Here is a 22,536-nt window from a genome sequence, read left to right as displayed (position 1 = left end):
TAGCTCACTAGCCACTAGCTAGAATGGCCGGCACGTTGGCACTACTGGCGCTACCGGATCCATAGTCTTGCCGTGTCTTCGCATCTGGATCTAATTGTTACTAATTTCGCTGGCCACTTTGCTTTCCCGGTTTTAACATCCGTATCGCGTATGCCTAGCGTCGATCGCAACCAGGACAAACACACACCTCTTATATCCCCACGTGGACACCAATAGACTCGTCCAGAAGCACGACCCTGAGCAGGAATAAGTGAGACTGGGTTCTTCTGTGAGACAGCGGGGTCGATAGCACGGAAATGGCATATGATAAATGGCAGCTGGCTGGGTCCTGGAGGAGCATTTTCCACGGAGTAACTGCTGTACACGGGTGACGATGGGCTCGGAAACCTGTCCCCGGGCTCGTGGGGGCCCAGTGGGGGTCCAAAGTCTTCTGGTTTGAAGTTAATGGTGGGGGGAGAAGGCACTTGAATGCTCACACCACCAGAAAAACGTCTATTGTCACGAAAAGGTTGCACCGGTGATTTATGACCAAGACTTGGTCGCCCCACTTGACTTGGCATCAGCAAACAGCCTCAGCGTTGGAGCCAAGACAAACCCTCGGTGCTCGACTGCTGGAGACACAAGTTAGCGTCCTCTGCTCGTATCGGATATCGCATTGTAGACGCACGGTTGGAGACCTTCTGGCTTTGGCTCTTGTTGTGGAAAGGTGCTGGCGGTTACTCTGGGCCATTATTTCGCGCAAAGCCTGGCCTAAGACTGTCTTCAACAGGGTTCCAGTGAGGTGATATGGAGGGATGGCGTACGAGTAGGCAGTCGCAGCGGGGAGGAGACGGTCGGAGCCTCGGATTGGGTTGTCGGGTCTCGGAGTCGGCATTAACTCAGGCCGATGCGTGTCGATGGTCATCTAGTGATCGAGTAGATGGCATTGATTGGGGTGCCGGGGTACGATAGTACCACAATGGCTTGCAGTCAAGAGTGTCCACCGCAGAATATTAATTGCAATTGATCAATTGAGAAATTTCTCCCTTGGATGCCATCGCAACAATTACTACAATTGCCCGTTCTCTTCCCCCGCACCATTGCAGGGGTCGCAGCAACGAAATCTCAGTACAGTACGAGTATCAGCACAAGTACATGTTCTGTTTGTCTCAGCACGTCTGTCTCTGTCTCTGTCTGTCTGTCTGTCTGTCTTAACAGTTCTCCAAGTGAGACAGTGGCTTGTCTGACTCACCGAAGCCGCCAAACTGCCAAACTGCCAAAGCCGCCAAAGTCGCCAAAAAGACAGACGACCTCGCTTGCACGTCACCAAAAAAAAAACCACGTCACGTGCCCAGCAGACGACCTCGCTTGTCACCAAAAAACCTCCACGTCACGTGCCAAACGCTGGTGTGTTTCGAATCTTGAGCTAGAGCCGAGAACAGGATTAAGTGGGGCAAGAGATTATGAGATAGTGTTAAGTGGAATTTCTGTAGAATAAAATATAAAACAATAAAACAATAAAAACAATAAAACAATAAAAAAATGGGGAAAATGGAAAATGGAAAATGGAAAATGGAAAATGGAAAAATGGAAAGTGACACAGACAAATGAACAAAAATACCTCCTACTTACAATGTCGTATTGCTCGACAATATCTCCTCACTCTACATCAACCCCACCTTAAAACACAATCTTCCAAAAAGTCACCAAATGACAGTGCCACCAAAATATAAATGCTACCACCAAACTCGCCTCGTCAGTGTCAGCATTTTGATACCAAAATTTATACCTTTCCCTCATGTGAAAGAAATATACCGCCCCCTCTGCTGTTGCAACTGCTAAAATAGGCAACATGTCTTCTCGCCCACTACGGTCCAAAAATCTTTGCCTGATCTGGAAGCTATAATAGACAGCCCACGTCTGCAACTGCCTGAATAATCCGCTAGACTGCTGGTTTGGGGGCTAGTCTAGCTGGCGGATTTGGTGGACGTGCAGAAGCGACCTGAAAACGGTGCTTGAGGTGACAGAATGGCGGCTGGAAGAGTTTGTGCATCTTCATAATGACTCTGTGAATGATTCTGCCATCAACATGAGCTCCGAATCGGTCCTTTTCATGCTAGGAATCCCTACCCCACATCTCAATGCAGACACTGGACGCGCACGACACTAGATGTTAGCTAGATGTGTCTATAGGTGCCCCACATCGAGCAGACCTTTTGTGGGGTGTGTTGCGGAGACAAAACCTCCAGTCGGTGGTATATATAAGAGAGATCCGGGGTTGGTTGTGGTCTGTCAGTAATGACTTCCAACAACAACATCGACATTGAGAAGCTCCCCTCTGTTGACGGGGGTGAAGGAGATATTACGGCAGTGAATGAGGTGAGAACTTCCATCAACGACGACACCGAGAGAACTGAGTCACCTGAGAATGTGACTTCGTCGTCTCACAAGGAAAATTTGGACACTGTCCAGTTGGAAAAGCCTCTACCTGACGACTCGCCCAAGTCCTCTTCGGAAGCCCAAATCATTGAAGTCCCGTACACCTTAGACAAAGCAACTGATCGTCGACTTCTCCGCAAGATTGACATGTACATGATGCCCATCATGATGATGATTTATGCGGTCCAGTACATGGACAAGAGCACCAACAGTACGGCCTCTGTAATGGGTCTACGAGACGATCTCGGAATGGAAGGAGACGACTACTCGTGGTCAGGAACGGCCTTTTACCTTGGCTATCTCATTTTCGAGTTCCCCTCGGTATATCTGCTGCAACATTTCCCTCTGTCCAAGACTCTTTCTGGATTCATCATCCTTTGGGGTATTGTCTTGTGTCTTCACGCTGCGCCAAACTATCCCGGCTTCATTGCTCTGCGAACCATTCTGGGTATGCTAGAGTCCGCAGTGACCCCGGCCTTTGTAGTTTTGACTGCCCAGTGGTACAAACGAGAGGAACAGTTTCTGCGAACCGCCATCTGGCTGGGATCTAATGGTCTAGGGCTTTTGGTGGGCTCTTTCATGGCCTATGGCCTGGCTGTGAACCATCACGTGCCCATTGCGGGGTGGAGACTCATTTTCATCATCACTGGAGTTATCACCATCGTGGTGGGAATCGTTTTCTCTGTCCATGTCCCTGACGACCCTTCGAAGGCCTGGTTTCTGACCGAGGAAGAACGCAAGCTGGTGCTGATTCGAATCAGAGACAACCAGCAGGGCTTTGAAAACAAAAAGTTCAAAAAAGACCAGTTCTTCGAAGCCTTCAGAGATTACCGAACCTGGATCTACTTCTTCTTCTGTCTCTGCCAGAACATTCCAAACGGAGGAATCACGAACTTCAACACCATCCTGTTCTCCGAGACTCTGGGACTCGGACCGGTCAGAGGACTGCTTCTGCAAACCCCCCAGGGAGCCACCGAGTTTGTGGGCTGTATTCTGTTTGGAATCATTGCCCAATACACTCAACAACGACTCATTGTCAGCCTGGTAGCTCAAGCGATAGCGTTCATGGCCATTTGTTTGCTGGCTTTTATGCCCCACAACCAATCAGCCGGTCTCGCCGGTCTCTACCTGCTCATTCTTTACCCCCTGGGATTCATCTGTATGCTCTCTTCTGTGGCCTCCAACACCGCGGGACACACTAAGAAAGTGACGGTTAACGCCATTCTGCTGATTGGATACTGTGTAGGCAACATTATTGGACCCCAGACCTTCCGGGCCAAAGATGCCCCCATGTATGTGCCTGCCAAGGTATCGATGGTGGTTCTCTTTTGTGTCGCCATGGGTCTCAACGGCATTCTGCTGTGGGTCAATATCGTTGAGAACCGGTGGAGAGATAAGAACGAGCCGACACCCACCCCGGAGGAGTTGGAGCGGGTCCAATTGATGGATTTGACAGATAAGCAGAATCGGTATTTCCGATATGCTGTTTGAGGATCGAAAAAAAGTCGTGTGGAGAGGGAGCAGGGAGTCCAGAGTCTGTATTAGAATCTATGTGTGATCAGAGCAGCAGCAGTAGTAGTGGTAAGCGTTTTTTTGTTGGGAATTTCGATGCATGTGTCATCCTTGGGAACTTCCTGGGGTTCAACTGGAACGGGGGGGGGGGGGGGGGTGAACCGCTCTTCCGATCTTCCTGCGGCTCATGCGATACGTCCAACGCCAAGTCTCGCTTATGCGAGATTATGCGAGATAATCCATTTCTGAATAACAAATGAACGATAAGAGACGCACGAGCTGGTCAATGGTGGATATGTGGAATGTTACGGGACTGATCACGCCAATGGATATATATGTAACTCATTCTGTAGCCAGGCCTGCATCACTGGTTCAGCCCTGCGCCCAAAGCAACAGATAATCACAGATGACTCTGTTTTTGAGGCTGATCCAACGGTTATGAGTCCAATAAAACAGCTCTGTCGACCAAAAAAGACCATCCGAAGTACAGTCTCCAACTATCAGCACCAACATTATTCGGGTTTCTTTTTCAGGGCAACTCTACACGATAACACTCCTAATCTGACCCCTAGATCATACAATAGAGCCTCTCCGTCTCAATATGGACACATTGAGGTGACCAAACTAACAAAATATCAGTTACTACATAAACCTCTATAATTCCCTCTCCCTCACCTCACCTCCCTCACCCCTTCCTCTTCTTAACACTGTCCCCTAAATCCCCACAGTATCTCCCCGGTTTCCCACTAACCGCACTCACTCACCCCGAATTGATCATTGCTATCGACCCACTTCTAATTCGTTCCGAACCCGATCAACAAAAGCCGATCAGCCCAGACCGCAAACCTCGCTACTAAGATGCTCGGCGGATCCGTAAAGTCACGATAGCTTAACTATGAGCAAAAGAACATGATCTGACAGGAAAACATCGCAGTTTGTGCAGATCATATGATTGCAGTCGTCTATCCACTTGTCTTCTCCTCTCGCTCTCTTCTCTAATGCCTTGTCAACTCTCCCCCTCCATTGCTACAAAGAAACCGTGATACAATTTGAGCTGAAACATGTACGCGTGATTCAGTAATTATGTAGTCCAGCGCCTCTATCAAACTCGTTAAATATATTTTGCTAAACAAACTGCTTAAAGCTTGGACTTGAACTGGTCCTCAGTGACACCGGCACCCATGGCGGCGGTAGAGGTGATACCTCCGGTAACCATTCGCAGGATACCGTCAATGTACTCAGCACCGGACCACTTCTGGTGCTTGACAACCTCACAACCCTGGTCAATCTCGGGCTGCTGGATCTCACCACCGTAAGCCTTCATGCCTCGCTCAGAGTAAGCCTTGGCGAACTTGTCGGAGATGAGAGCGTTGGTGTGCAGACCGGCCAGAGTGATGAACTGCCACACGTAGCCGAGCTTGGCCAGTCGGCTGATGTAGGTCTCCTGGTCCTCGGGCGACATGGCGGTGGTCCAGTTGAAAGAGGGAGACAGGTTGTAAGCCAGCCACTGGTGGGGGACGGCGTTCTTGACACCCTCGGCGAACTCCTTGGCCTGAGCGTAGTCGGGCAGCTTGGACTCCATCCAGATGAGGTCAGCGTAGGGAGCGTAAGCAATACCTCGGTTGACGGCACACTGGGTTCCTCCCTGGTATCGGTAGTAGCCCTCTCGGACTCGGGCAGCCTCCCAGTTGAAGTAGATGTCCTTGCCGAGGAGTCGAGCAGCCAGAGCTCGGGCCTCAAGAGCGGGGGTGTTAGACAGAGGGGTGACCTTCTTGTTGAACTCGGCGATGAGCTCAGCCTTGTTGGAGTAAGAGCCGGCGTTGACCTCATCGGCGAAAGCCTCGTGGAAGAGCTTGACACCGGCCTTTCGGTTCCACTCGTCCTCAACGGCCTGGAGGGCGGCGCCCTGCTTGCCCTCGAGCTCGGCGGCGACCATGACGTCGACGAGGTGGCCAGCATCCTTGTTGGTGGCACCAGCAATGAAGTAATGGTCTCGGTAGTCGATGGAAGAGGTGATAAGAGTAGCAGCCTCGGAATCGGTTCGGGCAATGGCCAGGAGGTCAGAGCCGAAGATATCGGCAGAAGCTCGGATGGCAATCAGTCGGTTGATGTGCTCCTGGATAGGGACAAGAACCTTACCGGCCATGTGACCGCACTTCTTGGTACCGGGAGCCTGGTCCTCAATGTGGATACCGGCGGCACCTCGCTCGATGAACATCTTGGTGAGCTTGACGACGGCAGTAAGACCTCCGTGACCGGTGTCGGCATCGGCGATGATGGGTCGCAGGTAGTCGACGGGGGCGGGGAGCTTGGATCGCTCGGACTCAGGCAGAGACAGTCGCTCCTCGTTCTGCTTTCGGTCGTGGAAGAGCTGGGCAAACCACAGGTGCTCGACCTTGTTGGGGACGGTGTCCATGGGGTAGTCAGCCAGATCGGGAGAGGGCTCGTTGGAGGTGGAGGCGGTAGAAGAAGACTGCCATCCGGAAACGTAGATGGAGTCGAGGTACTTGGCCATCTGGGTCACCTGGACGGGGTCGAGGGCACCGTAGGTGAAGGAGGCGGTGTGGTTCTTCTCGTGCTCCTGGAGCAGCTTGAAGAGCTTGTCAGCCTGCTGAGAAGAGGCCTGGGGGACCTTGATGGTTCCTCGTCGGGAGGCAATGTCCTCGGGAGAGTAGACACGCTTGGTGTGCTTCCATCGGGGGGAAGACCACCACTTCTTGATCTCCTCGACTTCGTTGTTGAATCGCTGCTGTTCGGACACTGGGTTAGTACGGGACAGATGTTTGATGTGACACTTGCATTGGTGAGACCGACTTCTTTGGCAAAATTGTGTTTTGGCCAGAAATCGTTTAGTTCATCAGATTTTTGGGATTCCGAACGGTAGGTGACGACATGAAGAGTAGAGGGTGTCGCCACCGATGCCACTGAATCAGTCCACCCATTTAACCCACCACACAACACCTCATCCACTAACATGTACTGTGCTGTCACAGGAGCAGATCAGCTGTGAGATTGTGTTTGTATGTGGATACGTCTCTGGCGAATGTGGAGACTTGTCCAACCATGTAGACACGTCTCTGTGTCTCTGCCATCTCACGTGTCGCTGTTGGATACTCACTTTTTGTATGCTTGGTCAGTCTACTGGGGATCCCCAGATCTATATATACTGCAGGTGACTCTTCATGATGTGTCTTGCTGTGCGTCCGTCTGGTTTGAAGCAAGCTTTAGGGTTTTTCACACCGGCCTGTGGCGGGCCGAAGGGGTGTATGTAGACCGGTTTTGCGACGGGAAAAGGCCGTTTTGGGGCCCAGATTCCCGGTCTGTGGCCTCTGTTTGTCCTGATCCCGTTTTTTCCCCTCAAAAATACCCTCCAGATCGCCCATGATGCTCGTGCCGAGAACACTCACTCTCCTCGGTTGCAAGGAACAAGCCTTCTACCATTGTCTCTGACGTGGAGGTTAGCTTTTTCTTTCTTCTGTCTTTGAACAGAGTGCGACAGGACAGACCAACGCTACGGCAGAGTGCTGGGAGCAGCTTAGTCAGGCCGTTGGAGACACGGTTGTCGGAGTCCGGCTCAGCGGGGGGGCAAAAACACGTGATTTGACACCCAACAAACCCGGACCCGCGCCCTACACAGACCACAGCTCCCCTAGAGCTCCCACCAGGACTGCCGAACTACCCCCGCTGGAGCCGGCCGATTTTCGTCGGTTCCGAATCCTCCCGACCCTTTCCGACGTTGCCTTTTGGCCAGAAAAAGTCAGAGAAAGCAGAAAAAGTTTGGCCAGTGGGACGTGATTGCGGTGGTGGAAGTTTAACCAATGCGAGTCGGCCGAAGACACCAGAGACACAACATGGACGAGTGAACCCGGGCGGGTCACGTGACCGCGAGAGATTCCGGTCGCGTTTCCCCCCTTGCCTTGTCTGTGGTTCCTCGTTGATGGCTCATGCCCCTCGTTGCCACCGCCTCCGCACCTTCCATGTGCTTCTACAGCGTCAACTGGAGTGCATAGTTTCCCACCTGCCTCGGCATATTAGTTGGAGCTTATTTGGGGTAGTGGTCGCGGCACGATATCAGATGTCGCTCATGGTGGGTGCTGCGGTGGATATACTGGCAAAAGGAGGGGGTCTATGGAATCCTCACGCTGGGCGTGTCCGATTTACCGTCTCCAAGCTCACAAAACCGCTCATTTCTGGCCAAAACATCCCCTCCACCTAACCTTCACGTTCAGAGATTATGACACCATGATCTGCAACCCGATATCGGGGTCCTACAAGTGCAAATCTGGAGTAGAGTCTGCCGTTAGTGTTTGGGGAGCATCTGGTGAGCGATTATTGGTTTTGTTGGTCTTCAGATGTCTTGGTCGCTTGGTTTCTTGGTCATGGCTGTTGGCCTGGATCGCTTCCCTCCCTGAACTTGATACTTTTTAAACCGCACTAAACCGTTGTTCGTTTTCACAGTCGAATCCGGGGTTCGGTTGAACCTTGCGTGGGTCCAAAAGGAGAACAAAATGACCGCGCACACCACGCACACCGGCCCAAGATCGTATCCAAACATAGCCGATGTATGCGTCTCCATTTATCCGATGGGGGTGCTGGGAACAAAGTAGGTGTTTCAACAGGCATTTTTGCCGCCGCTGAACTCGCTCAAGGGGGTCGCCTATTTCTTTTTATTCTAGGAACGCCAGTGAAAACACCTGGTTGACAATGCCGCCGGCCAATAATCCCCGGTTATCAACTGCGGACCCCATTCTCAGCCCCTCCTACATTCACGTCATTCCGCATGAGTCACGCTACGGAACAAGACATCCGGGGGAAAATGTGGAGACCCCAGATTTGCCAGCGTGCCAGCGACCGCGAGGAACGGAGCAGATAGTCACGTGCCCGAGGTCGCTGGGTAGAGGTCGCTGGGCGGAGGTCGCTGGGCAGCTGTGTTATTATGCTTACTGATGGAGCTCCAGCACTGCTATTCACATGTTCGGCACCTGTTCGGGTCTGCTCGGTTGTTCTGGTTAAAAGACACAAAGAAACATTGGTAATATCGAGCATTAAAAATCGGTTAGACTGTTGACAGAGGTCGGTACGAGAGATGAGACGTGCCACACAGTCTGGCCTTGTGTGCCGAATAGTCTCCGACGACGTTAATCTCGCTTGTGCCAGTTAGTCCGTGGTCAAGACGAACAAGGCATCTTGTCAGTGGTCGGCGTTTTCACGGACCCTGCCATTGTGGCAGGAATGTCTGGTGGAATCCCTTGCATTACGAGTACATAGGGCGACGATACAAGTATGTCCATCTCGAGGAGTAACTGCCAGTGATTGGAGCGGTTCCTACAAGTCTACATACTGCTCGTGCAATTCGGACTGCGATTCGGACCTGCAATCCGGACTTCAATTCGGACTTGTGCTTGTCAGGCTTGGGGAGCTGTCAGCCGAGACTTTCTGCCCTGGAGCGTCAAAGATCCATAAGGGGTCTTGTACGAGTCTTGTACGAGTACATACTGTACTGTACATGCATTGATATTCACTGGACGATCTACAAGTAGATGTGTCTCGAGCATGGAACGAGGACAGTATGGTTGTATTAGTATGTACATACTCGTTCTCAGTGCCTTACATCCACCGATATTTGGTACTGGCAAGAGAGACTCGTAGATCCACATCAAATGGAATGATTCTGGAGACATGGTTGGCCAAATCATTAACTGGTCGCCAGTCACGTTTTCGAAACTGCCTACTTGTACAAAGACTCGTCATAATTTGTCAGCTACTCCACTCAGATATACCCACCCGTTTCTGAAGATGCAATATCGTCTCCAATTTCGGAACCCTATTTTCGAGACTAATAAAAATAGCCGAGGTTAACGTGGGGAACATGTACATGCACCGAACGACAGATATGGTCCGAGCACAGCATCACGTGAGCCTGTTGCATCACGTGACCCGTTCATATTACCTACAACCATCGTATCACCACCGTATCACCACCGTATCACCACCGTATCACCACCGTATCACCTACCGCCACGCCTTGCACCAACATACATAGCTCGGGATTATGATGCATACCGTTCTCACGTGTCAATCGGGCCAGTTAAAGCCTCCCCCACATTTGGAGAGAGCGAGCTGCGGTAGCTGTAGCTATGAGTAATGCTGCGAGCAGAGGTGAGGTCGAGGACATGTGTCTGAATGGAATAACGACTTCTAGTTATACTCGTACTGTACTCGAACTTGCGTCAACCGCATTGTAGCGGTTCTGGACGGCGCAGAAAACACATAAGCCACCGAAATTACGTCATAGCGTGTGTAAACTTGTGGGGGGAATCGAGATGGCTATAAGATGGGTGTTGGAGAGGGCTGGGGCGAAATAGGAAGCTGCGAATCAACTCTCGACAGTTCCAAGACCCGCCGGAGCGCCCCCCCCACAGCTCCCCTACGCCCGCCTCCAGTTGCCCCCAAACAGCTGCTCCTCTTCCCCACCGGTCCCCAATGTACCGGACCCAAATGTACCCGCCAAACCCAACTCCCTCACCCCCCAAAAGCTAAAATCCAAAACCACCTTGTCCCAAGAAGAACTACGTCATCACGCAACCCATAGTACAACTGTACGTGCCTATCTCAGCACACTCATTAATACGCCAAAAAAAAGCGGACGCGACAGGACGCGAACTCAAGGCGCGCACGGACTCCCTCGACATCCCCAACACAAATCGAACCCAAAGAATCCAAGATAAAGCCGCCGTACACACACACACACACACACACACACGTCACACCATGTCCAAAGCAGACTCCACCTCTCCTACGGCCCGAAAAACGTCAGTGTCTTCGCAGGACTCGGTTGGCACTCGCAAAACGACCTTTGACCTTGAACCCAATCCGTTCGAGCAGTCGTTTGCGGCGCCCGACGATGACAAGAAACGCCATGGAGCTCCTCGACTCTCGCACTCCCGAAATGCGTCTATGGACAACAACCCCCACAAGTCGCCTAAACTGACTCCTCTGGCTAGAGTATTCACCCCGGGAGGCAACCGGATCCTGCCTCCGCTCTCCGAGATTGCCCAGAGCGGATCTGGCACCAACACCCCTTCTGCGGGCATTTCTGGATTCGAAACAGGCCCTCTGTCGCCAGCAATTTTCCTGCAAAAACCACAAAATGGAGGCACCCCAGCAGGATTCCCCGGATGGAATGCTGGCACACCCGGAGCACAATCTCCAGGTGCGTTCTCATCACTCGTGTCGTCCCTCAGACATAGAAGCTTTGCCGAGAGCGGCATTCGGTCAGGTCTGACCCCTGGAGGCCAACTGACTCCTATTTCGGCTGCCGCAGCAGTTGCAGCCCAACAGGACGGCAAAACTACCCCAGGGGGCCTCTCTGCGCTCTTCAATCTCGATACCCCTGAAGAGCAGAAAGCCAAACCTGTTCCTGCTCAGACCGCCCCGGCTCAGACAGTCCCTTCACAACAACCCCCTCAGGGAGCACAGGCTGCCCAACCTCCTCAACCATCGCAAGGAGTCCAGGCTGCTGCTGCTGCTGCCTCCACTGCTCCAGCTGCCAAGGGCAAAAAGGGAGGAAAGAAACGAGAGAAAAAGGACAAGGCTTCCCCTGACGAGCCAAAGGAACCTTTGCCACCCGCTAAGAAGCGAAAGAAGACAAAGACAGAAATCAAACAGGAGGAAGAGGAGGCCGCTGCTATGGCAGCCTCCGAAACTGGGCCCGACGGAGAGCCCATGGACGAGGAGGAAAAACGAAAATGTTTCCTGGAGCGAAACCGGGTGGCTGCTCTCAAGTGCCGACAGCGAAAGAAGCAGTGGCTGGCAAACCTGGAGGCAAAGGTGGAGTTCTATGCCAGTGAAAACGACAACTTGAACCAGCAGATTGCACGACTCAGAGACCAGGTCAAGGGCCTGAAGAGCATCGTTTTGGACTTTAAGAATGGCAATGGAGCCAAAATTCCGGCTGCAACGCTCGATGAGGTGCTGAACACAAACATTGTCATTAATAATGTTCCTGCTCCTGTACCCATTCCCCAAGTCCCTACAATTCCTCAACCTGGGGTTCAGCAGGTCCAACAGATGCCTCCCCAACAACAGGTCCCGCAGCAGCAAGTCCCCCAACAACAGATGGCTCAGCAGCAAATGGCTCAACAGCAGATGGCCCAGCAGCAGATGTCTCAGCAACAGGTTCCTCCTCAACAGCAAGTTCCCCAGCAGCAGCAGCAGCAGCAAATGCCACCTCAGCAGGTGCCTCAGCAAATGTCTCAGCAAGTGCCTCAGCAGGTTCCCCAGCAACAACAAATGCCTCTGGATGGTATGCAGAACGTCCCGCAGAACGCCCACGCCAACCACCATCAGCCAATGATGATGGGCCAACCTATAGAACATGGTCCCGTTGGCGGTGCGCAGGATGGAACACAGATGATGGGCATCGCTATGCAGGCTGGAGGAATGATGCCGCCTCCTAACCCGGAGGAGGGAGATAGACAGCAGGGTATCCCCCAACCGTTGTATATGTAACCAACGTCCAACTAGCAAGCGGAAACTGCAACCACCATTGCAGTGAGTGGACACACAGTTTGCCAGTAACTCTTCTGTTACCTATACCACTATCCCTCCCACAATCCCTAGACTTGAGTCTGGTTATTTATACACAGTAATTTATTGATTGAAAGAGCAGTGAGATGTAGGCTACGCGACAGTATTCAGACAAGCGTCTACAGGGTGCTTTACCCACCTCACCAACTACTTCTACATACAATACCCCGATCTCTTGATAAACCCAACCATGTAATTAAATATGTACAGTACTTGCACTTGTAATTTTATGCATTTGAGAGTTGTTCGACGCGAGTGGCTCACACTCAACACTCACCCAATTCTCTCATCAATCGTCCCCTTCTTAGCCGTCTTCGGCTCACTACCTTCACTACTGGCGGTCTGGGGCATCTCCAGCTCCGCCTGCTCCAACCTGGAATAGAAACCTGCTGCTCCAGCAACATGCTCCCTAATGCCATCAAGAAACTCCTGGAGCAGCTCCAGATGCTCTCCTGGCTCCACAGGCTTGTGTCCTTCCTTCTCCTTACCGGTCTCAATCTCATACACCTTCTTGGACATGTCTGTACCCTGGGTCATCTCCACATCGTTCACCAGCTGTCCAACTCGAGCACATAGCTTGTCAATGTTTTCGGAAAACTGGTACTGGTCAATAGCCTCGTTGGGGTTCTGGGCGAGCCTTGTCAAAGCACCCGTGTTCACGGGGTTTCGAATACACGTGATTATCACCGCAGTACGCTCTCGGTCAAGACGACAGGCTGTGAAAACCTCCCAGAAGTCGCCCCAGGTAGCTGCTGAAGCTGCAGACTCGACCAGCACAGAGTACTTGGCGTGCATAAAGTCGTGGGCCGCAGAATTGGTCACCACAGCACCCGAAGACGCCTTGTGAGCAGCTCTATTGGCATCCCCTCTCTGTTTAGCCTCCAGCAGTGAATCGTGGATCCTGATGGGTCGTTCAAGTCGACCAGTGATCGCCTCGGACTTGTTGAATTCACGAGTTTTACGCACCCGAATCCACCGTCTTCGTCTGACCCATGAATGGAACCACACATGACTGCCGTGCCATCTCCTCGATCGGAAAAACCACGAATACGACCATCCGTGGTCGTCCACGTCACCACTCATATCAATGTACCAGTACTTCCACGCCCACTGCCAGTTTGTGTTCGGCAGGGGGTAGCTCTGGGGATCGCCAGGAGCAGCCTTGTTGTCCAGAGTGGTCCAGGGCTTTCTGTCAAAGTTGAGCAGCGAGTTGGAGGAGAAGAAAGGGTGTCCAAAGACAAACATTCCTCTCTGGTTCTCGTAAATCACGTCCAGAACATAACCCTTTTGACTAGCAGCTTCGGAGAGAGGTCTAACTTCAGGGTTATCGCCGGAAACACCCCAATACTGACCTTGATCAAACATGTCGGCTTCTTCGTCTGCCAGATCGTACAATGAGTCAGCAGGATCTCCCAGACGAGAAGCCAGAGAATGAACAGCCGCCACATCACAGGCAGAAGTGTTGAGAGTGGCATGGTCCATGGTTTCAAGGTTCGTACTTCGTGGACCAGGATCTCCACGCACCCGAATACAAGGTAAAGAGGTGCTGTCTCGGTGAAGATCGCCTCCCAGCTCATTGTCTTTAGGAGCACACTTTTTGCTAGACCAGGGCCACGAGATACCCCATGTGGAATTCCAGTCTGCTTCCGTGTGCCATCTCTTAACATTCCACGGAACACAGACTCCTCGAAAACAACTTCTCCAGGTAGCTGACCAGCCGCCTTCATGATCTTCAAGCTCATGCTGCCGCTGTTGCTGGTGGAAGAGTGGGTGATGGATGCTGATATCGGGGTTCGAAATTGTGCGCCCTTGAGGGAGATTCAAGTCCATGGAAGCAGGGTAGGCTGAAGAATCATCCGAGGAGTGCCGAAAGGAAGACCTGAGCCGGGACAGATGTGGATGGTCACGTGACATAAACGATTGTGTTCGCGAGTCATCACGTGACAGCGATGGTGCACGCGATACAGACCCACGGTTCGTTGACGGCGCACGTGACCATGAATCGCGATTGATGGATGGTGCCAGTGATGCGGCTCTCGACCTCGATACCAGCGACTCACGTGACCGCCAGCCTTCCGACCCCTCCGGGCTGATGCTGTCTCTCATCGATGCAGGAGTGGAGTTCGTGGGACTCAAACCTGTCATCATCATAGCCACTCCTCGAGAAATGTGGGGCAGACCTGATTTTCCGGACTTGTTCGATTTCACACTTCTGGAGCTCTCGCCAGACTTTCTAGGCTCCGGAAGAGGTTTAGGTCTGTAAAGAGGATCGACCTGGGACTGACGTTTCTCAATCACGGACTCTGGCTCGTCGATTTTAATAGACTTGGTCGACTTGACGTGGTGCAAACCTGTTTCTTCAGCAACAGGCTCCTCCACCTTTGGAGCATCGTGGCCGTAGTTTTTCCGATAGTAGTCGTTGATGTATTCCTCTTCCGAAATGATCTTTGACACGTATGCTGGTTTACCAGTAGAGGGGTTGCCGGTGGTAGATTTGAAACTAGCAGCCTTCGACTTTGCACTAGCTTTACTAAGAAGGCTAGCGTGTTTGCTGTTGACACTAACAGACGATCTGTTCCTGCTTGCCATTCCGCTCTCCAAACCACAAATACCTTCAACATCCGAGTCCATATCCGAAAAATCAGAAACTGCTCCAAAAGAAGGAGACAGAGTCGCATTAGTAGCCACAGACGGTCTTCTAGACTTACCTGTCGCAGTCGACTCGTATCCATCATCCACCTCCTTACCCTTGTTCCTTCTGCTGCTAAGGACACTCCTCTTCTCACTGCGTTCTCCTCCATTGTTGGCCTCCTCCTCAATGGCAGCTCTCCTCCTTCCCTTTCTTCCACCTCCAATCTTCTTACCCTTGGTCGATTTCTTGAGACTCTCGAACCGGGGCAAAATGGGAGCTGAAATCTCCTCTGGATCGGAAACGTCGTGGGACTGCCAGGAGGGATCAGGCACTCCAACCTCATTGCAGAACTGGACGGGACGGGAAAAGTCACGTGAGTCAATCGACGACAAGGACGACTCGGACGATTTACGGCTGTTGGACAGTCGTCGAATCAGCTTCTTGCGAACATGGCCATGATGATGATGATGATGATGACCCTCAATATGAGGCAGCAAATGGGACTCTAGAGAGTGCAGGATCGGCAAGTCTAGTCGTGACGAGTCTCCAATCCCGAGATGATCAATGTCGTTCTCTAGCTGCTCCTCAGACGAGTCCATGGCTGCGTCAATCGTAGGAAGATCCGCTTCCACCTCGTATTCTGAGACGGAGGACTCTGAGTCGTCAATAATCACAGCATCGTCCTCATGTCTAGTCACCTGATTGCCTCCATCGCCCTCGGGCAACTCCAGTGTTGGAACTCGTTGTGGCGACTTGTGACGAGCTGATGTAAATGCAGGCAGAGGAGGGGATTTTGATCGAACAGGAGACGAGGGGCGTGATCCACCTGGAGAAACCGTTCGGTCACGTGATGCAACACGTGATAGAGACCCTGGGCGCGAGGGAGACACAGTTTTGTCACGCGAGTGGGAAGATACACGTGACCGGGTGGTTGTAATACTTTCTTCCTCCTCGATACTCGCACTATCTTCAACAATAGAGATAGGCTCCTGCACGTAAGCAGATGAGTCACGTGACGCTATGGACGGCGAGTGTGTTCGGCCCATCACGTGGCCCATGCTAAGGTTTGGCTTGCCCAAAGTGCTGATTTCTGCTGTGCCGATATCAGCATGCTCTCCTCTCAGTGTGTCGGTATCTCCATCTTTCCAGGAATGCAAATTGTGTGTGCTTTTTGCTGTCGACGGCTCCTGGAAGCTTCCGTCGTCACTGGGTTCATCCAGCTCTTCAAGAGCGTCCTTGAACGAATCGTTGGATGTCGTGTCGTGGTATGTGTAGTCGTGTTGGTGTCCATGGTGTGTTTCTTTGGTATCCGAGTTGGATGACGAAGAAGATGTTGGTGATGGTGGTGACGTGGACGTGCGGGATTTGGATGAGGTAGATGATGATGCTGTGTTAGTGACTAGGCAACTACAATCAGTGGTCCCATGGCCTGAGCCCTGTCTTCCGTTAAGTATGGGTAATGCAGTACAGTACCCATATAGATCAAACGGTCCCACTTTTCCTCGGTAGTACTCACCAATAGGCAACGCAGTCTTGTACGACGGCGTCTCTCTCTCAAACGCCCCCTTCGGAGGCTTGCAATCCTTATTGCCATCCTGACTGGTTTCAGGAGGAATGATTGAAGTCGACGGTTCATCAAAGGGGACATATTCCTTTGCATTTCCGTCTTCATCCTTCGAAACATGCCGCCGCAAATCTCCAACCACAGGCTCCTTCCCCTCGCCGTACTTCTGCTCGATCTCCTTCCAGGTTTCCTTTTCAGCTCTCTTTCTTGCGGCTCTCGCTCCCCTCTCACGTTCCTCTTCGGCAGCAAGCCTACGGTCCCGAAGCTCCCGTCTTGCGCGTACCTCTTCTGAAACCTCACCACTCTCTCCAAGATGGAAATAGTCCGAAGCAGGAGACACCACGTTCCTTCCAACTAGTCGATCGAGGGTTTCGGCCGAAAAGTCAGTGTTTTCAAGCGGCAAACTCGACCCGTCCATCGGCCGGAGTTTGCGCTTGCCCCGGTTGTTGCCATCGTAGGAAAACGGCTCTCCTTCCGCAAATAGCGTCTTTTCTAGCAGACCCATGGGGTCGTCTGTGTTAGTAGCAAGGACGATGAGGAGGGGTAGTCGTGGTAGCGTGGGGCCAAAAACACGCGGCAACGCGACACGTGTACATCACATGACCCACACACGTGCCCCAGACACTTGCAAACACCCCCGCAGACGGGCCATACTCACTTTCAAGCTGTAATAGTGTCGGATAAAATGATACTCCAAGATTGCCTATATTTGAACATCATGCATGCCAGCAACCTTAAATGCTGCGGCAGAAAAGAACTTTATAAATAACCGATTCGATAATAGGGGATCATTGAGAGAAGATAGAAGGATTTTGACTGCGGGAAACAACTCCTTGAACAATTTTGACCAGAATAGATATTCCGTAATTCAGAAATGATCATTTTTCAGCTTTTCAGAAACCCCTGAAAAAATACAGTGTTATGGTTGTCTCACATACTGCTCATCATAGGGGTGGTCGTATAAAAAAAAGAGAACACAACAGGAAGGAGTAATGAGAGACAGATATAAATGGCACCATTGTATAGTCCTCATTGCCACAAATCCAATGATATCCTTTAAAATGCTAAAATCCACAAATCCACAATAAATCTCCAATTTTCAAAGATGAGAATCCGGTTGATTCTACGAACATGTTAAAAATACACCTGAAAACACCTGGAAAAACCCAATAAAGCGACCAATCTCACAATATTGTAGATCACGTGACCAACACACATGCCCCAGTATTGGACACGTGATCTCCAATGGACTCTCCCCTCGGCACGACCGTGAAACACAGATGAAACAGTGGAATGTATTATGCGCTTAGTCATCAAGGCTGCACCTGTGGTTTTAAACGTAACTTGCATATGTGTGTGCATATGTGTGTGTGCATGGGCTGCTCCCAAACATGGGGAAATAAGCCGCATAGAGGGTTGTGGCAGGGTATTACGGTCACGTGATCGGGTTCTGGTTGGGGGGGGTCCAAATTTCAAGTTTCGCAGTATTTCTATATTTACATGAGATACTGAGATTTTGATGGTACCATGAGAATGGTGAGATCAGCAGCTACATTTTTATATGTTGAACATCCTAAACATGAGAGCTGTTTTACCCGCTCTGGTAGTCTCCATGAAGTAGGCCGAAATACAATATTGAAGGGTCATAGAATCAGAACCAGGAGGGCTCCGGGAGGTCTCTGGGGTGACTTGTTCTAGATCAACAGGTCTGTGTTGCCACGGAGGAGCTGAGGTGTCTTCTTTACGGAGGTATTTTCTAAGTAGGTCATTTCGCACGGACTTTGCGACCCTCAGCGAGCCATCCAACGGGCGTGTAGAAGAGGTCCAGCACCCTTTCCCAGCACCATTGACAGAGAAATGAGCTATTGCTATTGACAGTTGCAATGCAAAACACCACCAAGATTGGAGTTGTAAGTATCCAGTTGGTTGCCCGGTGCGAACCAAGTCCATTGAAAAGACACATTATCAAACAGTCCTCAACAAGACCATCTTCTAACACCACGCGTGGCTGCAAGAACCAGATACCAGACACATCCAGCACATTCAAACACCATCTATTCCACTATGTATCCTGCCTGCCCTTCCTCTCCCGTGCCCCGGTTGTATATGCAAACCCACACCTGTGCGTCCGAGTCCATGTTGTTGACAGAGGTATGACAGAGTTCTTTCAAAAGACTGGATAGAGAGATGAGGAGTTCAGTGAAACACTCAACCAAGAAAACACCATTTCACCACATTTCAACCAACTGTTAGTCCTCAAACCAAGATGGAATGTTGGCGAGAAAAACCCTGCTCCATTCGTCTTCTCTAGTTCACATGCCGCCTTACGAAATCAACACCCACAACATGAAAAACGCAATAACAATACCAAACACCTTGACCATCAACCACCGATTCGACGAGATTCGAGCGTAGTACTTCATGAGTTCTCTCTGCGCTCCACTCACGTTCAACGAGATATCATCGGTGTTCTGGTCGATTCGGGCCACAGTTTCTCTCTGTTCCGCCACCATAGTGGCCAATTGCGAAAACATGCCTCCAAGTTCTTGGATGGTGCTTTCGATGGCCTCCACGGCTGTCGACCGCTGCTGCACGTACATGTCTTGTTGGTCAAGCAGTAACGTGTCCTGCTGGGGGAGGGTCAACAGGTCTGATGTTTCTGGGTCTGCTCCACTCAGTTGATCCTGCTGTTGCATCTGCATATCGTAAGGGTTGGACGAAGCTGTTCCCGAGCCGTAGAGCGGGCTGGAAGCCGCTTGTTGTGTGGAAGCCGACGTGGCGGAAATGAACTGTTCATGTCGAGATTTGGATGCCTGGATGTTTCGAGTTCTCTCCTCCAGAACATCGGCAAACCCTGCCGTGACTGTCGACAGCTTTTCTTGCAGCAACACCACCACGTTTTTCGAGTGCTCCATGGTCTGCTTCTGGCCCGTCGACTGCTTGGCCCGTTGCTGGAGCTGGGTCAGCTGCTCGTTAACCCGCGACACCTTCTGTTTGATCACGTGCGTCAGTTCGTTGATCTCCACGGGGCGGTCGTCGAACAGCGTCTTGCGCTGCGCCAGCTGTGCTAGCCGTTGCAGCATCTGTGTGGTGTCGGCGATTTCGGCGGCGATTTTCGACGCGTCCTGGGCAAACTGCGACTTTGCAGATCGGGTTTGTGGCGCCGGCACGGCGTTTTGCCGCAGCCGCGCCTGCGCCGCGACCGCGCTTTTGAATTCCTGGGTCCGGTTCTGCACAGAGAGCATCGCGAACTGGGGACTGTGCTGTTGTTGTGGGAGGTTGAGTCGGACAGTGTCACTCTGGCGTGTTGGAACTGTGAGGTGTTCATATTTGGATGCATGTAAAGTTGCACGTGAGCTTAATTGGAGGAGATGGGGGGCAGGAAATGTATGGGTGGAACGGCGGGGAGCGGAGGAATCGGGTTTCCGAGTGGATAAATCGATTTATTTGCGCGGGGTTTCCATCGTTGCGTCTTTTCTGGTCTCAATATGTCCTCTCTAACAGGATCTGAGTGGTTCCCAAACCACTACCAAAATTGTAAAACGGCGGTAAAATCGGCAAAGTGCCAAAAGGGGGGTTGGCTGTGCTTCTCCTAAATGGGAGAACCAGTCCAAAAAAATAACCCGACATGATCTACTTATAGTGCCAGTACGTACCACTAGTGAACCGAAACACACCATAGTAGACACTAAAGGTCTTTGTTACAGAACAGGCACAGCCATGAACAAGGAATATGGGTGACCTGACATGTTGCGCATTCGTTGCTATGTAGGCATGTACGGTTGGGGAGTCCTCAGCTGTAGATAGGTAGGTACACCACCATACATACACTACTACGAGAACAAGTAGCCATTCACGTTGTGTCAGTCAAGAGGCCCAAAAACAAGGAGTCGAAGGTTCACGTGAACCAGACCGTTCTGATCTGCCACTTTTCGTCTTGGTTGCAAAACGCAACATTTCCGTTTGATACAACTGCTCCTATCGCCGGACCGTTGAACGGAGTCCGAGAACAACAATGTGCAGTAGCAGGTTTTCAATGACAAGGAAAGATGTGCGTTGGATTTAACGATCCCGAACCAATCATCCATATCTTGTGTACAAACAGTCTCACATGTCATCCACTTTTCGTTTGAATGTGAAGTGGTTAGTTGCTTGTAGTTGAAAATTAGTTAACATAGCTGAGATTAGTTGGGAATTAGTTAACATAGTTGTTTAGTTGTCGATTAGCTGTTGGTTAGTTGTTGATTAGCTGTTGGTTAGTTGAATATTAGTTGACGTTTCGTATATGAAGCGTGTAGCCGTGGCCATTGTCCAATTTATTACTGCCAACCCTCTTGGGGATGTCTCTTGTCCACCGTTTTCATCATGGACATGGACACTACCGGCTTAGTCAGAATTGGCGAAATGGACCGCGACAGACGTTCACCAAGTTGTCGATCGCCTGCAGACTGGCTGAAAGGGTTCTGTACAAGTACAGTACTCTGGAAGGCTTTGCTATGGAGCAAACTGACAGCCTGACATTCCTCGAACACTCCAACACGGGTACCTCCTAATGCATAGTGGTGTCTGTATAGTATGCCATGCGATCACACCTCAAACCCGACAACGCTCAAACACGCCTCCGAATGTTATGCCATACACTTCCAGGCTTGTGTGTAATTTTCGGCCACTTTGTTCTGCACTGCCACAAAAATACGAGTCCAAGCGGCGGCGACTGAGCCACAGGTGGCGTGTTCGGACCTGCAAATTGACCGCAATTTGTTTTTCGTGAGGTTAAAACTTCGCCATTGGTGGGGCGGGGCGGGGCATGCAGAAGCCGTATGCAAAAAGATCGACATCGATAGAGTGCATGCTGGACGGGTCTATCTGGGTCAGAGAGGACTTGAAATGGGATGAAACGACGCAAAATGGCAAGGGGAATCGCTTGCTTTTTTCAGATTTCCGATCAGACGATTATCAAATCTGGTTTAAACCCCACTTTGGAAGTGTGTGGGTCCGATTCGGTATTGACAGAAAGGGCCGAATTAAAGGAATAAACGCCTTCTGAGGAATAAACGCCTTCTGAGGAATAAACGCCTTCTAAGGAATAAACACCTTCTGAGGAATAAAATGCCGTCTCTGCAATGCAACATCCCTCTCTCTGGCCATTCCGACAAGTTCACCTACCGCTTACTAAGCACTCGGCACCTCATCTGTAAGGTACAGCCGAGGTTCATGTCCCCCAGATGAATGTGGTATGTGCATCGACAGCCAACAGATCAGGACACACATAACCACAAGTACTGTAGTCGTAGTCGAATTCATACTCGTAATCGTCGTCGTAGTCATAGTCACCCACACCAACCGACTTTGCCACCTCCACCAATTGCCCACACTCTCCACCGTCCAGCTCCCTCTTGCGGGAACCCTAACCCCGTCATAAGTAGGTCAAGTTGCTACTTCACACCGGACTTGCCTGGTATGCTCTTTAGTCCTGCTCGAGGCGGGATGGAGAATCGAGCGAACCGTTGCAACAGCCTCAGACACATGTATATGAGATGGTGTACGGTACGGTACTTGGTGGTTGCACTCGGTAGTTGCAAGTTCTGTATGTACCATACTCGCACTTGTTCAACATGTCAAATGCTACAATGTAGACTGCGTACATACTCACAATCACGTTACCAAAAAAGGTCCAAAACGAACCTAGATTTGGGCTAAATGTGGATGCGTACCGCCCCACCAGATTCGGCAGACCTTATCGTAGACCGGAGAAGCGTCTCAAACGCAGTATTCGGCCCCCATCTTACTTTGGCTGGCCGCTGATTGGCCCGGTCTCCAC

General features: G+C 51.2%; 6 protein-coding genes across 6 annotated transcripts; 2 read left to right on the top strand and 4 right to left on the bottom strand.

The window, feature by feature from the left end:
* Positions 1–50: 50 nt before the first annotated feature.
* YALI1_C24183g (uncharacterized protein) lies at positions 51–560 on the bottom strand (the record flags this gene model as incomplete). The annotated part of the gene is made up of 1 exon (XM_068282442.1): positions 51–560. The coding sequence occupies one exon, from the start codon at positions 558–560 to the stop codon at positions 51–53; it is 510 nt and encodes a 169-aa protein (XP_068138543.1).
* Positions 561–2,277: 1,717 nt separating this feature from the next.
* YALI1_C24165g (uncharacterized protein) lies at positions 2,278–3,909 on the top strand (the record flags this gene model as incomplete). The annotated part of the gene is made up of 1 exon (XM_501924.3): positions 2,278–3,909. One exon carries the CDS (start codon positions 2,278–2,280, stop codon positions 3,907–3,909), a length of 1,632 nt encoding a protein of 543 aa, XP_501924.1.
* Positions 3,910–5,068: 1,159 nt separating this feature from the next.
* Positions 5,069–6,445, bottom strand: YALI1_C24124g (uncharacterized protein; the record flags this gene model as incomplete). Its single annotated transcript, XM_066094094.2, has 1 exon — positions 5,069–6,445. One exon carries the CDS (start codon positions 6,443–6,445, stop codon positions 5,069–5,071), a length of 1,377 nt encoding a protein of 458 aa, XP_065950166.2.
* A 4,256-nt stretch (positions 6,446–10,701) lies between these two features.
* YALI1_C24081g (uncharacterized protein) lies at positions 10,702–12,441 on the top strand (the record flags this gene model as incomplete). Its single annotated transcript, XM_501922.3, has 1 exon — positions 10,702–12,441. The coding sequence occupies one exon, from the start codon at positions 10,702–10,704 to the stop codon at positions 12,439–12,441; it is 1,740 nt and encodes a 579-aa protein (XP_501922.3).
* A 351-nt stretch (positions 12,442–12,792) lies between these two features.
* Positions 12,793–17,220, bottom strand: YALI1_C24016g (uncharacterized protein; the record flags this gene model as incomplete). Its single annotated transcript, XM_501921.3, has 1 exon — positions 12,793–17,220. The coding sequence occupies one exon, from the start codon at positions 17,218–17,220 to the stop codon at positions 12,793–12,795; it is 4,428 nt and encodes a 1,475-aa protein (XP_501921.3).
* A 1,819-nt stretch (positions 17,221–19,039) lies between these two features.
* YALI1_C23989g (uncharacterized protein) lies at positions 19,040–19,960 on the bottom strand (the record flags this gene model as incomplete). Its single annotated transcript, XM_501920.3, has 1 exon — positions 19,040–19,960. One exon carries the CDS (start codon positions 19,958–19,960, stop codon positions 19,040–19,042), a length of 921 nt encoding a protein of 306 aa, XP_501920.1.
* Positions 19,961–22,536: the final 2,576 nt, after the last annotated feature.

This window comes from Yarrowia lipolytica, chromosome 1C, assembly GCF_001761485.1.
Source record: "Yarrowia lipolytica chromosome 1C, complete sequence".
NCBI classification, from domain to species: domain Eukaryota; kingdom Fungi; phylum Ascomycota; class Dipodascomycetes; order Dipodascales; genus Yarrowia; species Yarrowia lipolytica.
The sequence above is the reverse complement of the archived record's forward strand: the minus strand, read 5'-3'. Positions and strand labels throughout refer to the sequence as shown.